This window comes from Phoca vitulina, unplaced genomic scaffold, assembly GCF_004348235.1.
Source record: "Phoca vitulina isolate PV1807 unplaced genomic scaffold, GSC_HSeal_1.0 scaffold50, whole genome shotgun sequence".
Taxonomy (NCBI): Eukaryota; Metazoa; Chordata; class Mammalia; order Carnivora; family Phocidae; genus Phoca; species Phoca vitulina.
Genome location: NW_022589753.1, coordinates 8501882 through 8503356, shown reverse-complemented (window position 1 = coordinate 8503356; position 1475 = coordinate 8501882). Strand labels below are relative to the sequence as shown.

The window sequence follows — 1475 nt, the reverse complement described above, 5'->3', positions numbered from 1 at the left end:
TAAAATAAATAAATCTTGTAAATAAATAAATAAAAGTAATTTTACTTTATATTCTACAGGATAAGTTAGATGGTTTATTTTCAATTAAGTAAAATCAATACATCGTATATGCTCACCTTTCTTAGACAAAATAGGAAATCAAGTTTTTTTGTCATTTGGTCGATAATGTGCATTTCCAATAAAATTCTCATAGTTTCTCTTTTGTAGCATGCTGCTGGACAAGTGTTGGTACGACACAGGCCTTTTTCCTGTTTGGAAAAAAATGTGAAAAGGTGTTTAGAATTAAGTTCAACAATTGGGAAGGTGTATGTGGGTTGTCAGAGGTCAATTTTCACACCATTCCTGACTGGTAATGGGATCAGAATACACCAGCTGCAGGCACGTTGCAAAGTTATAACTGAAACGTTTTTAAGTGCCCTGAGGATATTTGTCAGTACAAAATTTCAAGTCATTAAAGCTAAAATAGATCTAAGTACTATGCTGTCCTTAGTAAGAACTAAAAAATCAAGATCCAGGGTTTAGGCACAGGAAAAAAACAAAAAGCCCAAAAAATGGTAGCATAAAATATTTTAAACTTATATGCATCAGAAACCAAAATGTGGGGAAGGAGAAAAAAAATACTGATTCAAAAAAAGGATTTTACGGGGGGTGCCTGGCTGGCTCAGTTGGTGGAGTGTGCAACGCTCAATCTCGGGGCTGTGAGTCTGAGCACCACGTTGGGTGCAGAGATTACTTAAAAATAAATCTTTAAAAAATAAAAATTAAAAAAATAAAAAAGGATTGTGCTTGCAATACAGAGCCTGGACTCTTCAAGTTAAGGCAAAGTTTTGACTCCTGTCCATTTCAAGAGCTTATAGGGAGAAAGACAAGACAGTTTTGATCAAAAGGCTGCAAAAATTAATATTTCATCACAATTTTCATGAAATTCACTGGAGTGTGTGAAAAAAAATTGTTTTTTTAATTTGCTATCCATACCAGATCAAACGGCATCCAGCTATCCTGGGTAAGAGTACTGTCACCACACAGAACCCTTAATTTGAAGTTAATACAAACTGAGAGGTTTCAAATGGATTTCTCTTCGGACCTGCACAAACCAGCAGGACTTCTATCCGACAAAGCAAGTGGTGTAATCGAGTTTGCCAAGTGGGACAGGTCTCCAGGACACTCTGACCTACCTCTCTACGTGCACAGGTATGCACCACACACCTCTAAGGGAACGCGGCCAGGAGGAAGCACGGTTTTGAAAACATTTCCACGGGGAGAACTCCAAAGTAAATCTACGACTAACAATTTATCCATTTGGGGGAAAGGGCGTCCCTTTTAAAATGCACTTAATGTTTAACGAAGGCTAAAACTTAGGCAGCATGAGTCCAGAATCCTAGCATCAAAACTGTTCAAAAGACTCTTGTTCACTGGGGTTCTTACACTTTCTGTTCCTGCTGCGTGGGGGGCCCGTGCTCGGGGGGGGGGGGGGG

The 1475-nt window shown here is 38.7% G+C and overlaps 1 protein-coding gene across 1 annotated transcript in view; it reads right to left on the bottom strand.

The window, feature by feature from the left end:
- Nucleotides 1-486: 486 nt before the first annotated feature.
- ZNF217 (zinc finger protein 217) overlaps nucleotides 487-1475 on the bottom strand; it is a 13961-nt gene continuing 12972 nt past the window's right edge. Inside the window, exon 5 of the mRNA XM_032387579.1 lies at nucleotides 487-496. Coding sequence (XP_032243470.1) covers nucleotides 487-496 — 10 coding nt within the window. The remainder of the gene's footprint in view (nucleotides 497-1475) is intronic.